Consider the following 16,875-nt stretch of genomic DNA (forward strand, 5'->3'; position numbering starts at 1 on the left):
AAACAGGTGTCAGTGCCAGCTTTCATCATGGGATCGGTATGATGTGGTTACAGCAGTGCTTTGTTTTCTAAAGTGACAATAGACCATCATTTTGTGCTCTAGCTGTCTTATAAACTATTTCTGGCCAAACTGCAGCAACCAATGAACGCACAACAGCGTGGACCCTGAAAACTGAAGGGTAAAGAAAAGACGGATTCTGCTATCTACAGTACAACTGACTATCCCAGATTGGACCGGCCAGAAGGAAGATCTTTACCCACAAACGTGCATAACCATAATCCAATCTAAAGGCACAATCACCTACAAAAAATCATTATACATATTATGAGTGTGGAAAGGATTTAATGAGTATTGCATATTATTATTAAATCAGAAATCAAACGTGCAAAATACCACACAAATATACAGGATATGTTAGAATAACACAAGTGCTTTTTCAGCCATGTTGGCCCATCAGGAAGCACAGGCTTGGGATGTAGACAAATATATACCAGACCCACAGACACTAACAAAGAAAGAAGAATCATACACATTTGGTGAGAGCTCTAATTTTTCATCTCTATTAAAGTGCCATCAACGAAGACACGAAGGAGAAAAAACATTCAATTGCAGTGAATGTGGGAAGAGCTTTAGTCAATCAGCACACCTACATGAGCATCAACAAACACACACAGGAGAAAAACCATTTAGGTGCAGTGAATGCGTGAAGAGCTTTAGTCGATTACCGCACCTACAGAAACATCATCGAACACACACAGGGGAAAAACCATATGATTGCAATGAATGTGGGACTAGTTTTCGTTTGTACGCAACATTATGGAGTCATCAGCAAACACACACAGGGGAAAAACCATTCAAGTGCAGTGAATGTGTGAAGAGCTTTAGTCAGAAAGTATCTCTAAAAAGTCATCAGCGAACACACACAGGGGAAAAACCATTCAAGTGCAGTGAATGTGTGAAGAGCTTTAGTCACAAAGTATCTCTAAAAAGTCATCAGCGAACACACACAGGGGAAAAACCATACCATTGTAGGGAATGTGGAAGTAGTTTTAGTTACTCTTCAGCATTAAGGTATCATCAGCGAACTCACACTGGGGAAAAACCCTTTAAGTGCAATGAATGTAGGAAGAGCTTTAGTCAATCATCAGGCTTACACAGCCATCAGCGAACACACACTGGGGAAAAACCATTCAAGTGCAGTGAATGTGGGAAGAGCTTTAGTCAATCATCAGTCTTACACAGCCATCAGCGAACACACACTGGGGAAAAACCATTCAAGTGCAGTGAATGTGTAAAGAGCTTTTGTCAATTATCCGAACTACAAAAACACCAACAAATCCACTCTGGCGAAAAACCATACCACTGCAATGAATGTGGAAGGAGCTTTAGTGATTCCTCAAAGCTTAGGATTCATCAGCGAAGACACACAGGGGAAACACCATATCATTGCAGTGAATGTTTAAAGTGCTTTAGTCAGTTAGGAAACTTACAAAGACATCAACAAACACACACTGGAGAAAAACCATATGATTGCAATGAATGTGGAAGTAGTTTTAGTGATTCCTCAACTCTCAGGATTCATCAGCGAACACACACAGGGGAAAAACCATTCAAATGCACAGAATGTGTAAAGAGCTTTAGTACATTAGGAAGCTTACAAAGACACCAGCGAACACACACAGGGGAAAAGCCATTCAAGTGCACTGAATGTGCAAAGTGCTTTAGTCAATTATCAGACCTTCAAAGTCATCAGCGAACACACACAGGAGAAAAACCATTCAAGTGCACTGAATGTGCAAGGTGCTTTAGTCAATTATCACACCTTCAAAGACATCAGCGAACACACACTGGGGAAAAACCATTCAAATGCAATGAATGTTGGAAGAGCTTTAGTCGATTATCACTTCTACAAATACATCAGCGAACACACACAGGTGAAAAACCATTCAAGTGCATTGAATGTGCAAAGTGCTTTAGTGAGTTATCAAGCCTTCAAAGACACCAGCGAACACACACAGGGGAAAAACCATTTAAATGCAGTGAATGTGCAAAGTGCTTTAGTCAGTTATCACACCTTCGAAGTCATCAGCGAACACACACGGGGGAAAAACAATTCAAATGCAATGAATGTGGGAAGAGCTTTAGTGCTTCCTCAACTCTCAGGATTCATCAGCGTACACACACAGGGGAAAAACCATTCAAATGCACAGAATGTGTAAAGAGCTTTAGTATGTTAGGAAACTTACAAAGACACCAGCGAACACACACAGGAGAAAAGCCATTCAAGTGCAATGAATGTGCAAAGTGCTTTAGTCAATTATCAGACCTTCAAAGTCATCAGCGAACACACACAGGAGAAAAACCATTCAAGTGCACTGAATGTGCAAAGTGCTTTAGTCAGTTATCACACCTTCAAAGTCATCAGCGAACACACACAGGAGAAAAACCTGTAGTGTAGTTCCTATTTTCCCAATAGGCCCTGCGCATTGGAATAACATAAACAGTAGTATCAACGTAGAAGTGCGGATCTTCGAGGCCTCCACTGACTATGCTAAACTTAATTGGGGTTGTTACCAACTAGCTCAGAGGTCACTGGAAACTTTCTTGACTGAAATAGGAAGTGATCAGCTTCCCTGGCACAGCCAAGAAGGGATTCAGTTTTCCAACAACCGTGCAACATGACAACTTTGCTCCTCAGATCAAGAGTCAATCTCTAGGGTCGTGTGAAACAATAGACAGTTATTTTACTCAGTCAGTGGTTGTGCAGTTTACTTTCACAATATGTAGAGAATAGAGAGACGGGCGTTGTCAATAAAGGGTAACATTTATTGAACAGTCTTTCTTCTCGTACAAGAGAAATGAATTGCCACAATTGCAAGACTTGTTATTATAAAAAGTACCTACAGTAAGATAAGTATTGCGAAATAATACTGTAAAAGCATTGATATGGTTTCTTAGCCATACAATGGTTTAAAAGGAATAAAACATATATACATTCATATATACATTAGGCTAAAATACTCAACTGGTGCTTCTAACTACGCCTACCCCAGTGTACCTGACCTAAGCCTAATACTTGGGAGGGGAGTAAGTAAGTAGCTTTAAGTTAAGTTGGTTTTGCCAAGGTTTGCTTCAAGAATTCTCTCTAAGGGTTTAGTCAACACCATACCTCTGGAATAGAATGATGGAGGTCTGGTATCTCCTTCAGGGGGTCGATATCCCAGTCACCCGCAAGGGTAGACTAGAAACGCCGGAGCTGGATTTCTCTGCAGGAGAAAGACAGCGTCTCTTCTCAGCTCGTCGAGGAGGAGGAGGAGGGGCAGCGTCCGCGGGCAGCTTGCATCTGCTGGGCTCTTTGCAGGGGACGGCAGTTCAGCTCCTAAGTTCACCACACCATCGTTCGCTAGTTAGCAGCGATAGCAGTAGCGATAGCAGCTATGGTATCATCAGCATGACAGCTTCTTCAGCGATGGCGTTGATAGCTTCAGCAACACAACAGCGATTGCTTAAGGCAACGTTGGTAATATTTATACCTGAAAGGTGCCTTGTTTGACGTAAGTTTTTGGACATAAGACGCCAATAAAGATGTCACTAGGAAGTGATCGTCTATCAGTGCTCATTAGAGTTCTATTACTAATCAAAACACAGCAAGCGGGGATTTCCAGGTTGCTGAGTTTTTATCTTGTTGAAGAACTCGGAGTGTTAATCTAGGAATCTCAGATAGTAACTTCTGCTATGTCATTGCACTAATTGGTTGCAAAGGAAGTGGCAGAGAAAGCTATTCTGAAATGTGGCTCTGTTCGTGTGAGGCCAGAGACGAGTTTCTGAATATTGCACTTGAACGGTTATGCCAATATAGGGAATAAATGGATTTATAGCCGAATAGGGGCATAAGGTCACAGTATCGATCAGGGTCCTAGATTAGAACGCAACATCCACTCCACGAATTTATGTCCATCAAATTACTAAAACTAGAGCAATAAGATGCATGTGTAACATTGCCCACCCCAAAAGACATATATGCATTTGAAATAGGCGTATTTGTAATACGTGAAAATTTAAGTACTGTACGTTTTTGAAGCATAGAAATCATTCAAAAATTATAGCATATGAAATCAATGAACGATTATGCAAAAAGAATTACACATGAAATATCTCTGAAACAGAAGAAGGGCGAGATAATTTCATCACATATAAATGCATTGCAGTAAAATGTGCTAGAGGCTGGTGTAAAGTTATTATGTCTCTAGATGTATTTAGAAATAGAAGTTGAAGCTTCTGTTCTCTATGAATAGTTTTACTTTAAGCAAAGAATTTTTCGTGCCAAAAAGAAGGTGAATATTAAAAAGTGTTCAATTCAAAAGAATTAATGCTTGAACGGGAAAAATAGAGTTCCAACGCTTTTAGCAGTTTTTGTTGTTCAAAACTGAAGGCCGAATGTCATCAAAGTCGGGATCAGCAATGCTCACAGAAGGTCGTACCTGGGTGATGTTGCTTTTGTCACTCGCTCCACTGTTACCACCTAGTCGTAGCACAGGAGTCTCAACGAATGCCGTCATCAGGATTGGGTGCCGCTGGGGACAACACAATGCGTGAGCCGTTATCGGACTGAGCAAAGTATCGATATCCATTGGTACTGCTGATGGAAGTGAAAGACAGATGTCCAACACGCACTCATCTCCGCATAGCATACATCGTAGTACAGGTAAGATGCAATTTTGCCATATCGGTCTGAATGAAAGGAACCAGGTCATGTTTAGATCTCTCAGCCTGGCCAATCCAAGGACTCTAGTTATTCTGTCCCGGTAGCGAACTGCTAGGATTGTTTCTTCCATTCCCATAGGAGTCATGTCTGAGCTGTGGCTTGCCATAACGAAGCAGGAGGGTCAAAAATAAAATCCCTGCTACAAGTCCCAAAAATAGGGGTATGCCGCCAAAAACAGAGTGGACAAAATTTGGAACGATTCCCAGAATTGCTTGAAATGGTGTAAGCAGTCCAGTAAAAATCGTCTTAAATACCTGGGATGCCTGTGGCACTAGACATGTTAAGGAGTTGGCTCAACATTTCTACGAAATGCACGGGGCAATTTGTTGATAAAAGGTCATGAACCTCCGTAGCTGTCCTTGCAACTAGGAGATCATGCGTCTCTTTTGATGACGTTATGGGCACTGTTGTCTGTAAAAGCACAGACTTCATTTTGCTTAAAGTATCAATTCGTATAGAAGAGAAATGCAGACGAGGCCAGATGGGAGTCTCTATGTCTCCAGGCCCGCTCGGGAACAATGCTTGCATACAGCATTTGACCATGGAAGTTACGCTTACGAGATAACTTTTCCCTGGCACAAGGCCACAACATCTGTGATCCGTTCTTAGAATGTAACTCCCATTCGCGAGTTGCATAAAGAAGGGCTCTATCTGCGTTGCAGGTGTGACAAGCTGGTGGCATGAAAGGTTGTTAGAATTACCTTCACAGGCGCCGTGTAAATTAATACCCTGACACAAAAGTATACCGCTTAGTGAATGTTTACAGTTTTCACCACTAAGAAATACATTTTTGTCGCTGTCACTACAGCATGAATGTGTGTATGGTAATTTATATGCTGACTTAACATATCCTTTACCCAATCGTTCATACTGGCCAGTAGGTATGTATTCAAGGCACTTTTTAAATCGGAAAGTTGTTATCGGAATAGTGATAATTCCGTGTATTATCCATTCAATGACAGGACTTTCTGACATTGTCAATGGTAATCTCTCAAGTTTTTCGATGCTCAGGATTGTATAGTCTGCTCCTTTCTGTGCCAAGCTGATTTGTTTATCAGTAAGGTTAAAAATAGAAATCAATGACGTTGTGTTGATTAAACGCCAAGGCACATAGCCTGAACGAAGATTTTGCAGCGTCCAGCCTAATTGTACAATAGAACGTAATTGTGACTGGCCATGCTGTAACATTAGCAAGTCCCTGTCTATTATGTCAAAGGCAGAGGATACAATATTGTCCAACAAATATATTCTGGAGGACAGAGTCATTAACCCATTGTCCACTACAGAAAGTGATTTTTCCAAATTAATACGATCAATTTCTCGTATTTTTTCTGCTGTTTCAATTTGTGTGACTTTCCAAGCCTTGTTATACGCAGCATAGATACTGGTCGCTATGAAACGCTTTTGACGCTGTTTGCGTGGTCCAAAAATGAAATCGCGCAAATCAGCACCATCTTTAAGTAAAGATAAGTGTTGCTTAATTTCAGCCAGTGTGGATGATCCTAGCCATTCGAGGCAGAGTTTTCCTACACTGTATGTTGTTACTATCCCTGGATGTTGTCTCTGGGAGTATCTAGGGTCTTGTCTGGTCATTTTTAACCCCTGTGTTTTGTTCAGGAATCTATCTTGACAGTTGTTTGTGTCAGTAGGCCAGATTAACCACTTTTTCCAATCAGGATGTGTTCTGTTAAAATGTAAAATGTTAGTTACGTCTATCTCAATATCTGTTGTTGCATTTTCAGGTATTGGCTTCGGAATAGACGGTTTGTTTAGGTCTTTGATCTTAGCTAGGCCAAGACAGGATGTTTGGTGAATTGTGTCATTTAAAAACATCATTTGTTCTGGTATCATGCAGGTTCTGAATAGTGCTTCTAGACCTTGTACCTGCCAATCTTTTGTACCCCAAATGGTTTTTGTTTCAATGTTATTTTTCCAATAATCAAAACCAAATGTCATCATTTTGTCATAAAATGCTTCTGAATATATTAATTTAGTGTTTGTCAGCATTGTTTTCAATCCTGTTTTATCTAACAGTTTGTAATAAAACGTTTCTGCATCACTGGTGTTGAACCCTGAGAAGTACTTGAATTTCTCAAAGAATGTTTTAGAACTGCTTTTAGGTGGTGTAGCACAATGTTCGCATTGATTATACTTAAAAACATTTCTAGGCTGTGCAGATTTATGCAAATAATGATCGCCATAATGTGTGTAAAAGAACAACTGTTCATAACTAGACGAACCTTATAAATAATCATGTTCTGTAAATCTAGCTGACATTACTAAATCAGACATCATGTCATTAATACTGTTAAAGTCCCAATCATCAGAGAATGTAGTAGGTTTTACAAAGTCACTTAAGGAAACCTTCAGTTGATGAGGATACTTCAGGATCTCGACCGGACCATAGATCTCATAGTCAGTTTTCTCCCATACTACCCCACCAGGTATTGGAATGGCTGTGACATTTACTGTTGACAGTTCTCTTTTCTTCACGTGGGATGATTGTGTGGTTTGAGGACTAAGTTGATGTTCTGACTTGCTGTGTCCATTCAATTGTAATAAACTTTCCTAAAATTAAAACTAAAATTAGGCATAGTAGGAGTATGAATACCCCTGAAATAATACAATGCTACAATTACTTTGATCCTCGGAAAAGTTGTCGAAGTCGATGAAATAACCAGAGGCAGTTCTGTCAATTGTTGGGATTGTTCTTTCAATCTGTCTTTCGGTAGCACTTTCTGATTCCACATTATGGTAGACAGGTGTTTCTTGACGAACTGTTTCAATCTGTGTCTCAAGAGGCACGAGTTCCATGGCATTATTGCATAGTCCTTCTCTGTGCACTGCAGGCTGATCGAATGTGATTAGTCTTTCAGTTTGAACCTCTTGGATTGTTGCAAGTTTGGGTATTCTGTTGTTTCTTGGGAGTCCACTGGGCCTACTGTTGATTATAGGCCACATGCTTGTGGTTTTACCAGGTCGATTGATACAACTCTGTTTTCCTTTTTACCAGCAAGGGGCGGTAGTACAACTGATCTTGTGCCGGTGACTGCCAAGACAGGTACTGTTTTTCCGTAAGAAGGCCCAAATTCCTTCTTCACCGCTATTTTTTCTCTGACTAGATCCCCAATCTTTGGAATCCAGACAGGCCTTGCTGGGGCTGTTGGTTGTGGTGCCTCGTCAGTGGTATCTGGCTGTTGCTTTAACTTTATGTTGCTTAAGGATTTTCTTGTTTCATTCAGTTCCTGTAAAACAGCCAAACGATCTTTGATGTCAAAGTCTGTTTTATTATCTTGTACCACTGATACCTGACTATCTAAGTCCTGAATTCTCATTCTAATTCCGAACAATAGTTTGTATGGGCTGAAACCTTTTAGAGAATTTCTTGGCAAATTGTTAAGACTGGTTTGACCCACCCAGCGCCTGAACCTAATACCTTCGCTGTTATAGATCGCTTTATGTCTCGGTTTTTTCTTTCTACCACACTATTCCCTTCGGGGTGCGACGGACAAGAATACCGCAACCCAATTCCCATGCTGGCCATGGCCTCCTTATAAGCTCGAGAGCTAAAACGAGGACCCTGGTCAGAATGGAACGTGGTAATTGCGTATGTGCCGATAAAGACTCGCAGATCTTTTATAACCGTTCTAGCGTCAGCCGAGCGCTGGAGGCCACATTTTTTAAGTGTGTTTAGCCTTAATGATGTACAATGGGACGCGTTTCTCTTTTTTGATAGCGCGGATAGATTGCCTGATGCTTTCTATTAGGGCTTCTGACACTACACTGGCCGGTTCTCCACTGCAATCTCTATTGCAGTCTTCACAGTTTTTTGCAAACTCATGAATACCTTCACTCATTTCCGGCCACCAGTACTCTGATTCTAATTCTCTCAGAGAGTCCCTGATTGTTTGGTGTCTCAGACCCAACCCCATATGTGCTTCCTGTAATAGGAAGCCCCTCCGGTCCCTGTTTGGAATTACCCTATCCCCCACTCCAGGGATTCGAGCAAAAGGAACGGAGTTTGCATCGATTACGTTTTTTTAATTGAGTGGATAGTTCACGGGTAGTGCTGCACAGTCCCTTTTACGGTTGTTTTTACTGCCAGCATGGTTTCCCCGTCTATGTATTTTTCTGCACGCTTTTTTGTGGCTATGGAAGCCGGTTTAGTTGCTTCCGCTGTGGCTGTATTAGCCAATGAATTCCCTGCAACGTGAACGCCATCACGTTGAAGACTCTGTGCGTGTATCACGTGAGTCTTTTGTAGTTCTTTCTGAAAAAGAGCTACCTGTTTCCGGAGCAATTTATGCTTTATTGTGGCACCTGTGTCATCTTTGTAATCGTTTTCAATCCAGCTCTGCAGTTTATTATTGCAAGAGTTGACGCAAAAATGAGAATCGCACACGATAAGTGTGGGGAATTCACGTTCTGCATTTTCAAGTGCCATCTTTAAACATCTGATTTCAGCTCTCTGAGCCGAACAGTTTCTTACTGATTCAGTTTTTGTTACTTTCGGTCTGAATTTACCGCACAGCCAACGACCTTTAACAATCGCACAGGATGCATCGTAGGATTTGCTCTCTACGTTGAAATGCCGTACAAACCTATCTGTATAGATTATACAGGCGTACTGTGGGAGAGGCAGAAGTTCGATTGGCAGAGGATATTCTTTTTCATATTCTAAATCATTCAGTTCTTCGAATTGCGGGGCGAAATAGTATTTCACATCTTCCGCTCCTAGAGAATCTACACACTGTATCCATTTCGGATCCAGTGACACTGTAGGCAGGTTTACTGGGCTGAATAGCGCCTCGAAGGCGGATTCCGCAATGAGGATATTAATCCTTTTACCATGTGCTAGTTCTCGTTCATTTGCTAATGCAATTTGCACTGCCTTCACAGTATTTTCTGTGTGACTGAATGTTTTTTCTGCTTGTGTGTACAAGTGAGATTTAATTGAAATTGGTACCTTTTCTCCCTCATTAGAGGTCAGGTACGTGAATCTGCATCTTCCTGGGATGACTCGGATTACAAGATCGCGTGTGTTGTCACGTGTGTCTAATTTTGTTTTAGCTAACATGTCTGTTTGCAGTGATCTCAAAATTTCTGTGTGTTTTTGAGTCCAATTGATTTGTTTAAAATCAGGTTGTATTAGTTCGTAGAGAGGTTTAACCCTCTCTGCGTAATTTAGAATGTAAGTTCTTCCGAAATTCAGAAAACTTAGTATGGATTGTAAATTCTTCAGCGTTTTTGGAGCTTGGAGTACAGCGCACTTCTCTAAGAAGTTGTCCGCTAGGCTTTTTCCTTCACTTGATAATTCGTATCCTAAGAATAGTACTGTCAGATGGGCAATTCGAGACTTTTTAAAGTTGAATTTGTAACCCTCTGCTGCGAACCCAAGTATAATGGTGTTCACTCTTTTCAAGTGAGTATCCAAGTCGTCATCTGTGAGATAGATATCATCTACGTAGGATAATGCCTCATCATCATATATTTGTAGTAACTCTGTTACCCTAGCTGAGAATAGTCCTGGGTTGTTCTTGAACCCCTGTGGGAGTCGACAGAAATTTTCTGAGACCCCATTACGGAGAAAGCGGTCAAATACCTGCTTTCTGGTGCAATGTTTTGACAAAAGAAACCATTAGATATGTCTAATGTCGTTTTATATTTTTTCCTAACTATGTTATTCATTAGTGCAGCACTATGCGAATTTTGTACTGCAAATGTTTTGCAACATGCATTAAGGTGTCTGTAGTCCAAAACTAGACGATATGAATTGGCTGGCTTGAAGACAGGAAACAAGGGATTGTTCATTTGAGAGGTGCATGTTTCAATCACCCCCTGGTACTCAAGTTGATCTAAGATCTCCCTGACTTGTTTTTTAGCTTTTTGCTTAATGGGATACTGCCGTTGGGCAGTTGGTTCACTTTTTAACTGGATTTTGTGAGGAGGTGAGTCCTCATCCCATCCTACATGATTTTTATATAATGCCGGTGCCTGGGCTACTGCCCATTTCCTTGCATAAGTATATTTTTTGTGAATCGGAATGTGATTCGAGAAGGCAGGCATAATCATTTCTTCGCCATGAGGGCACTCCCTGACAAACTCTGGGGGCCAATCATTTTCAGCTAACAGAATATCATAGCCTTTTGAGAGTTTATCCCAAAATAGACCCTTTATTTTCCTAGTCTTATCACCCTCTATACGCAATGTTATTTCGTATATTTTATGGGGCTCGCTAAGTCTGGTGTCGGCAGTTTCAACCTGAATGAACTCATTCGTGTCCACTGTCTCCAGATGACTCATCAAGATCTTGCGGGCTATACTGATTTCTGCTGCACTGTCTCACATTGTCTGTGCCCACTCCCCGTTTTTCAACTGTGTCCTCAGTATTCTCGGCATGGTTGATTACTCTAATACTGGCTACCTTCTTTTTTGGAAATTGAGATTTTTTACTCTGAGCAGGTTCCTTGTCTTTGGACTTGGTGTGCTCTCCTGGGTCTGACCGTCCTCTTCTTTCCAATTTCTGCGAAAAAGATCGAGAGGGACGTGTATCAATACTTTGATATCTATCAGGTTTTTTCAAATTATCCCTATTTCTAAGGTTGTATCTTTTCTCAGAGGGCTCTCTCTAGGGATACTGGTGTTCTTAAGTCGGAGTTCTTTCCCTCCGTCGAGGAGACCTTCCTCTGGACTGGAAAACTTTTTCCTTGGGAGTGGATTGTTTATTTCCATCCCAGCTCTTTTTAGGAGTGTTTGAATTATTTTTAATAAATAATTTTTCAGGATTTTCGAGCAGTTGGGGCTTTACTGGTTTTCCACCCAAGCTGTCTCTACCTAATACTTCATAGCATTTCTCTATGATTTTGGCAAGCTCAATTGGCTGATCTGTTATATCTGTTTCCTTCAACTTCTGGTGGATCACCACAGATGCTGCTTCTCCCTTTATGTTGGCTAATAATATAGCCGAGACCTGCTTAAAGTCTTTCAGTAATTTCATACCAAGAGTTAAAGCAGGTTCTGGACCGTATTCATTTTGAATCTGTCTCAGCACATCCGGTATTACCGCCATAGACGGAACACCATGTGTTTTTGTGTAAATGGAAGCAAAGACTGTACCCCAAGTGTCACAGTCCTCCACGTGTGGTGCGATTCCAATAGGAAGGCAGATTGTCAAGATTCTGTGTTTCTCGATAGGGGTAATATCCGGAAATACTGCCTCTATTTGAGTGATTTTCTGCGCTAACCAGAAAGGAATTTGTTCCCGTTTTACGGGTGTTTTACCAAGACATGACTGTATGTTCTGTGGTGTAATTTTATTTGTGTTCCCCTGATGAGGGGTCAGCTGTGGTACATTAACAGCTGGTTGGACTGTTGCAGTCCTCATTACATAATGGACTAATTGCCTATGTATTTTTATTAATGTTTTTAGCTGTACTAACAGTTCTTCTTTTGACATTTTTGCAATGTCCGGATGTGGTGTGTAGCTGGCTAGAACCGGCCACGTTGCTCCTGGTCTACCTAGTGGACCGAGCCTGGTAATATGATCATTATGTTTTAGGGCGCCATTAAACCAGAGCAGGTGCTCCTGGAATTTTAGTGGGATTTCAGTCTCCTCGAAAGGAGCGTACTCATCCGGTGGTTTCTCTATTTTGTAAAAGTGAAACTCTTTTGTTCTAGCGTTTGCCGCTGGAAAGTTTATCCATGAATAGAATACCTCTGTCTGCCGATATTCGTGTGCCTCTATCACGAAAATTACTGTACCACCTTGTGGTGTCAGTCCGTTTTCTATAAGTTTTAAAGTTATAGATTTTCTTAAATGTACCGGGATGATAATTGCATCTGGGTCAGTAGTAGTGTCGGGACCCTGCTGAGTCGCATTTACTGCACCTCCAGTGGTTTCGTTTTCTAAGTCTGACATTTTGTTGTCAGAAAAGTTTTTGCAGAGCAGGTCTCCAAGGAGACAAAGATTAGGTGCACAATATTATGGAACACTGTATCCTTCAACGTTGAATAACCATAGCTTTACATAGGAATCTTTTCCTACTGAGTTCGGGCGGATTGTAACCTTTCACCCACTCCAGACGTCTATTGGAGTATTTACGGGAGAAAAGGGGTCTGTGTGAAAAATGCACGACTGAGTTACTCTAACGTCTTGCGTTAGTTTATCGCCTTACCAAACGTTTGGGCGCCATGTAGTGTAGTTCCTATTTTCCCAATAGGCCCTGCGCATAGGAATAACATAAACAGTAGTATCGACGTAGAAGTGCGGATCTTCCAGGCCTCCACTGACTATGCTAAACTTAATTGGGGTTGTTACCAACTAGCTCAGAGGTCACTGGAAACTTTCTTGACTGAAATAGGAAGTGATCAGCTTCCCTGGCGCAGCCAAGAAGGGATTCAGTTTTCCAACAACCGTGCAACATGACAACTTTGCTCCTCAGATCAAGAGTCAATCTCTAGGGTCGTGTGAAACAATAGACAGTTATTTTACTCAGTCAGTGGTTGTGCAGTTTACTTTCACAATATGTAGAGAATAGAGAGACGGGCGTTGTCAATAAAGGGTAACATTTATTGAACAGTCTTTCTTCTCGTACAAGAGAAATGAATTGCCACAATTGCAAGACTTGTTATTATAAAAAGTACGTACAGTAAGATAAGTATTGCGAAATAATACTGTAAAAGCATTGATATGGTTTCTTAGCCATACAATGGTTTAAAAGGAATAAAACATATATACATTCATATATACATTAGGCTACAATACTCAACTGGTGCTTCTAACTACGCCTACCCCAGTGTACCTGACCTAAGCCTAATACTTGGGAGGGGAGTAAGTAAGTAGCTTTAAGTTAAGTTGGTTTTGCCAAGGTTTGCTTCAAGAATTCTCTCTAAGGGTTTAGTCAACACCATACCTCTGGAATAGAATGATGGAGGTCTGGTATCTCCTTCAGGGGGTCGATATCCCAGTCACCCGCAAGGGTAGACTAGAAACGCCGGAGCTGGATTTCTCTGCAGGAGAAAGACAGCGTCTCTTCTCAGCGCGTCGAGGAGGAGGAGGAGGGGCAGCGTCCGCGGGCAGCTTGCATCTGCTGGGCTCTTTGCAGGGGACGGCTGTTCAGCTCCTAAGTTCACCACACCATCGTTCGCTAGTTAGCAGCGATAGCAGTAGCGATAGCAGCTATGGTATCATCAGCATGACAGCTTCTTCAGCGATGGCATTGATAGCTTCGGCAACACAACAGCGATTGCTTAAGGCAACGTTGGTAATATTTATACCTGAAAGGTGCCTTGTTTGACGTAAGTTTTTGGACATAAGACGTCAATAAAGATGTCACTAGGAAGTGATCGTCTATCAGTGCTCATTAGAGTTCTATTACTAATCAAAACACAGCAAGCGGGGATTTCCAGGTTGGTGAGTTTTTATCTTGTTGAAGAACTCGGAGTGTTAATTTAGGAATCTCAGATAGTAACTTCTGCTATGTCATTGCACTAATTGGTTGCAAAGGAAGTGGCAGAGAAAGCTATTCTGAAATGTGGCTCTGTTCGTGTGAGGCCAGAGACGAGTTTCTGAATATTGCACTTGAACGGTTATGCCAATATAGGGAATAAATGGATTTATAGCTGAATAGGGGCATAAGGTCACAGTATCGATCAGGGTCCTAGATTAGAACGCAACAAACCATTCAAGTGCACTGAATGTGCAAAGTGCTTTAGTCAGTTATCACACCTTCAAAGTCATCAGAGAACACACACGGGGAAAAACAATTGAAATGCAATGAATGTGGGAAGAGCTTTAGTCTGTTATCACACCTTGAAAGACACCAGCGAAGACACACAGGGGAAAAGCCATTTAAGTGCAGTGAATGTGTGAAGAGCTTTAGTTTGTCTTCATATCTCCTAAGACATCGGCGACTACACATAAGGGAAAAACCATACCAGTGCAAAGAATGTGCAAAGTGCTTTAGTTGGTTATCACAGTTACAAAGACATCAGCAAACACATAATGGGGACTAACCATACAATTGCAGTAAATGTGGCAGTGATTTTAGTGACTCTTCAGCATTAAGGATTCATCAGCAAACGCACACTGTAGAAAAGCCATTTAGTTGCAGTGAATGTGTGAAGAACTTTAGTCAAAAAGTATAGTTACAAAGTTATCAGCGAACACAGACAGGGTAAAAAAAAACATATCATTGCAGTGAATGTGGCAATAGTTTTAAACAATCTTCAGCATTAAGGAATCATCGGTGAACACACACTGGGGAAAAACATTCAAGGGCACTTAATGTGTGAAGAGCTTAGTTCGGTTATCGAACCTCCAAACACATCTGTGAACACACATTAGGGAAAAAATATACAATTGTTGTGAATGCGTGAAGAGCTGTAGTTAATTATCAGAATTACAAAAACACTAAGAATGAGCGGATTTTGCAGATTTGCAATCCGCGGATTAGCGAATTCGCGGATTGCGAATCCGTAAAAATCCGTGGATTTGCGGATCCGCGGATTTGCGGATTTTTTGGTGGGGGGGTCTTCTGTGCGAGTTCACGTGCCTCTTATGTGTATAGATGGTCAGAGACCGATCAGAGGAGCAGATTAGGAGAAAGAAGCTCCTGGTCATAGCAACTGCATGGGGATTGCGCTCGTGAAAGTCGTGAAGGAAGAGGTGTGGCGCCACGGCCAGGGCGACTGACTCCGGAATCTGGGGATTACGGTTCGATCCCCGGCACCGGCGGCAGATTAGCCCAGCACCATGTGACTCTGGGCAATAGCTTGCTTAATCTTCCTGACGGCCCCCAGCGCCTAGAGACTCTTACGGGTTATTGTGCGCTTTACAAATGTGGATTATATTATTATTATACGAAAGTCAAGGATGCAAGTGCCTCTGCCAGCATCACAGGGGGGGGGGGCTCCTGTGCACTCCCCTGGCCCCTGACCCCCCTGAGCCTTATTTTAGCATGGTGCCGGCAAGCTGCCAGTGCCATGCTAAAATACAGTTACTAATAGATAAAATAATTCAGGTGCTCGAGCACCAGCTTCATTTTATCTATTAGTGCTTCCTGTTCAAGCTTGAAGCTTGTAACTATCTCAGGATGGCCTGGCAGCTTGCTGGCACCATCCTGGGACAGTTACAAGCTTCAAGCTTGAACGTTTGCCTCCAATCCGTTCTGTTCGCGGATTTTGCGAGAAAATCCACAAATTCTCGGATTGCGGATTCACCAAAAATCCGCAAACGGAACGGATTTTGCGCTCATGCTTAAAAAACACCAACAAACACACGCTGGGGCCGGGGCATTGCAATGAATATGGAAGGAGTTTAGAGATTCCTCAAAGCTCAGGATTCATCAGCAAAGACACACAGGCGAACAACCATATCATTGCACTGGATATTACAGTAGTTTAACTGACTCTTGTGGATTAAGGATTCACTAGCAAACTCACACAGGATTCAGTTGCAGAGAATGCTTAAAGAGCTTTAGGCAAATATCAGACCTACAAATACATCAGCAAACACACACAGGGGGAAAAACCATTCAAGTGCAATGAATGTGTAAAGAGCTTTTGTCACTTATCAAACCTCCAAACACATCCGAGAATATACACTGATACCGTTGCGATGAATGTAGAAGTCGTTTTAGTGAATCTTCAGAAGCTCGGGGAGGGGGTACACAACCCCCCTCCCTAATAGAAAACTGCCTGGCATTGGGGCCCCGCAGAGGTGCGTTGCCCCTTCTCTAAAAAATGAGTGTGGCCCTGGGTATGGTGTCCCTGTGGACTGTATAGGCTTGGAGAGTGGAGCTGCACAGAACACCCTAAATGAAAAGAACAACAAAAAAGAATAAATGAGAGGCAGGAGCCACACATTTATTATTTACTGCTCCTTTTAAGCATATTTTTACAACTTGGTGGTTCACCTAGAAAGCAGGGGGGACCAACACACATTTTAGTAATGTTGTGGGGAAGCAGCAGCAGCCTTCATAATTTTTTTTTAAAAACAGTTAAAAGTCCCCGGGGTCATTGAATCCATAACCTCAGGAGAATTAACCATATTTTTCAAAAACACTCCTGTTTGGAGCTCCATGGTCTTCAGCTGAAGTCCAAGGCTCTCT

At 41.8% G+C, this 16,875-nt stretch overlaps 1 protein-coding gene across 1 annotated transcript; it reads left to right on the top strand.

Moving 5' to 3' along the window:
- The first annotated feature begins 251 nt into the window (after positions 1 to 251).
- On the top strand, positions 252 to 16,312 carry LOC147666148 (uncharacterized). Its single transcript, XM_086949269.1, has 2 exons — positions 252 to 2,454; positions 16,219 to 16,312. The coding sequence occupies exons 1-2, from the start codon at positions 443 to 445 to the stop codon at positions 16,310 to 16,312; spliced, it is 2,106 nt and encodes a 701-aa protein (XP_086805395.1). The 5' UTR covers positions 252 to 442.
- The last annotated feature ends 563 nt before the right edge of the window (positions 16,313 to 16,875 follow it).

Source organism: Lissotriton vulgaris, unplaced genomic scaffold (genome assembly GCF_964263255.1).
Source record: "Lissotriton vulgaris unplaced genomic scaffold, aLisVul1.2 SCAFFOLD_2254, whole genome shotgun sequence".
NCBI lineage: Eukaryota > Metazoa > Chordata > Amphibia > Caudata > Salamandridae > Lissotriton > Lissotriton vulgaris.